The sequence below is a fragment of the Bison bison genome, unplaced genomic scaffold (assembly GCF_000754665.1).
Source record: "Bison bison bison isolate TAMUID 2011002044 unplaced genomic scaffold, Bison_UMD1.0 scf7180017863977, whole genome shotgun sequence".
Lineage (NCBI taxonomy): Eukaryota > Metazoa > Chordata > Mammalia > Artiodactyla > Bovidae > Bison > Bison bison.
Genome location: NW_011494549.1, coordinates 174,893 through 177,654, shown reverse-complemented (window position 1 = coordinate 177,654; position 2,762 = coordinate 174,893). Strand labels below are relative to the sequence as shown.

Below are 2,762 nucleotides of genomic sequence, written 5' to 3'. Positions count from 1 at the left end.
AAGCCCCCCAAAAATAAAGTCTGACACTGTTTCCCCATCTATTTCCCATGAAGTGATGGGACCAGATGCCATGATCTTTGTTTTCTGAATGTTGAGCTTTAAGCCAACTTTTTCACTCTCCTCTTTCACTTTCATCAAGAGTCTTCTTAGTTCCTCTTCATTTTCTGCCATAAAGGTGGTGTCATCTGCATATCTGAGGTTATTGATATTTCTCCCGGCAATCTTGATTCCAGCTTGTGCTTCTTCCAGCCCAGCGTTTCTCATGATGTCCTCTGCATATAAGTTAAATAAGCAACGTGACAATAGACAGCCTTGGTGTACTCCTTTTCCTATTTGGAACCAGTCTGTTGTTCCATGTCCAGTTCTAACTGTTTCTTCCTGACCTGCATACAGGTTTCTCAAGAGGCAGGTCAGGTGGTCTGGTATTCTGACTGTTTAATGTAAAGCAAAACCAACCCCCAAAGAGATTTAAAAAGATTCTTAATGTGCAATGCTATAACCTCCTAATGTGCCACTAGGTCTCAAAGAATAAATTATCCTCCAAATTAGAAAATGTTCATTTGGAAGTGATTCCCTAACCCCCAGGGCACATAGCAGGATATAACTGGTGGGCCAGCCAGTGAAGTTTCATCTGCCACTCCCCATCACTTCCCATCGCTCACATTACCACCTAAACCATACCCCCTCCTCGTCTGTAGAAAAACTGTCTTCTGTGAAACCAGTCCCTGGTGCCAGAAAGGTTGGGGACCACTATTCTAATGTATTCTTCCATAAATCAATGCTGAATGGAGAAAAATGGAGTTTTAGCTTGTCTTAAAGCTTTCACAGGTGAAGTTTCTAAAACCTGTGGTGGGGAGGAGGGGATTATATACATTAAGAGACCATAATTGATTATTTCAAACCAAGTTTTCAAATATTATTATTAAGTTAGAGAAAAAGCTACCTGAATCGTTCTTGGCCTGCTGTGTCCCATATCTGTAACTTTACATATTTACCACCAACATTTATTATCTTTGAACCAAATTCCACTCCTATTGTATGATTTGAGTCATCTTTGACTGCAAAAGAAAAAGAAATTTAATTTTAGGACATTAAGGTAACAACTTATAAATTTAAACAACCAACATTCAAATCAAGAGTTAAGTCAATAGAAAATGTAATTTACTTATGCCATTCAATTTCTCCAAACATAAAATGATAAAAAGCACTCACTGCTTTAAACAGAATACATACAGTTTCTGTTCTCAAAGAGCCAATCAAGTTTTTTCTCAAAACCCCTAAACAAGCCATATATTTTAAAGCCAACGCTTGGTGACCCTGCCACATGAAACCATATCTACCCGACCACTGTTAAGGTTCTCAAGAATGGTAACTGCACAAAATACTGGGCACCATCTTGAGAGGCTTACTGCCCAGTGACAGACTGCAACTCGGCCAATGATGGTTTCAGCTATTTGGACAAATATTCTGAACAAAAAAAAGTAAAGGGAAGGAAAAGCACTGTAGCCCAAGAAGGAAACTTGATGGATACCAAAGATTAAGGGAAAAAGAGGAAAAGATAGAGTAAAAAAATGCAAATACCACCCCCTCCCCAAACCAAGAACTCGATGCAATTATTACAGCTGTTGAGTTTTCATGAACTTCAGCACTGTGTGTGGCAATCATTTGGAATGAATTTGTTGGCAAAATCAATACTGTCTAAATGGGCAGGGATGCAGGCAAAATATGTAGTTTGCCAAACCCAACTGGAATAAGCTGTCTATAAAAGAAAATATCTGTGATGATATAAAAGGGATAAAACAAACATCCTGGCTACACAGTCCACTGACTGGTTTATAGTTTATCACCATACGATGAAATTTAATTGCACCAGAAATCATCTGACAGCTGTGTTCCCTGCTTCCTGGGGACCTGGGGTAGGAAAGGGTTTGAGTCCAGCAGGCTGTCTCATCCTGGACTTTCACCAGCACCCAGCTAGTGGGCCAGCCTGGGAGGAAACGCCTCCAAAGGTGCCGACTAACAGCCAGGTTAACACACGGCGGAGAGAAATACCGTCGCTGTGGTCATGAGAAGCAAAGGGAGGATGTGTGGGGAGAGCGCCTGCTCAGGCCAGCCTCCTGGCCAGCGTCCCCTCTGCTGAGACGGAACAATACAACGTCTGAGTGACTGGTTCAGAACCCTGGGCCCACCCAGCAGATGAACGCTTGTTAACGCAGTGGGCACTGGCTCCGTGACTAAGCCACACTGGGTCTCTGTCACCACACAGAGACTCCAATGAGCTCCTGGTCGATGGAAATGGAAGCAGCAGAAAACATTCTAGAATCTTACTCTTTGAGCTCTTTCTCAGGACACTCTCTCTGTGCATTTTACCCACCATCTAACATATCTCACACACCCTTACTTAGGATGAACTTCATTAAATGAAATTAATTCTGTTTTTGTGCCTTCACCTGACTATAGTAATATAGACAGGTCATTCTCCAGAACTCTTCCGATAATTATAAAAAAACGGTACGTTTTAAGGGCCTTTCAAACCCACCATGTTTTACAATAGTTTGGAATACAAAATGTAACTTCCCTTACAACATGGGGCAAGTCAATGGTGAAAGATATTTCTGTGGGCAAAAGGCCTGGGTTTGAGTCTCACATGTACAATCACTACCTGTTTCTTTACCTGTAAAACAGGATTGATGACAACAGCTGCCTTAACGACAATACAAGGCCACTGGGGCCCAAACACTACTTTATCCAAAATGTACAAC

General features: G+C 41.6%; 1 protein-coding gene across 1 annotated transcript in view; it reads right to left on the bottom strand.

The window, feature by feature from the left end:
• Positions 1 to 2,762, bottom strand: part of RAB4A (RAB4A, member RAS oncogene family) — a 105,258-nt gene that overhangs the window by 16,173 nt on the left and 86,323 nt on the right. The window contains exon 6 of the mRNA XM_010833960.1: positions 944 to 1,058. Within this exon, the coding sequence (XP_010832262.1) occupies positions 944 to 1,058 (115 nt within the window). The remainder of the gene's footprint in view (positions 1 to 943; positions 1,059 to 2,762) is intronic.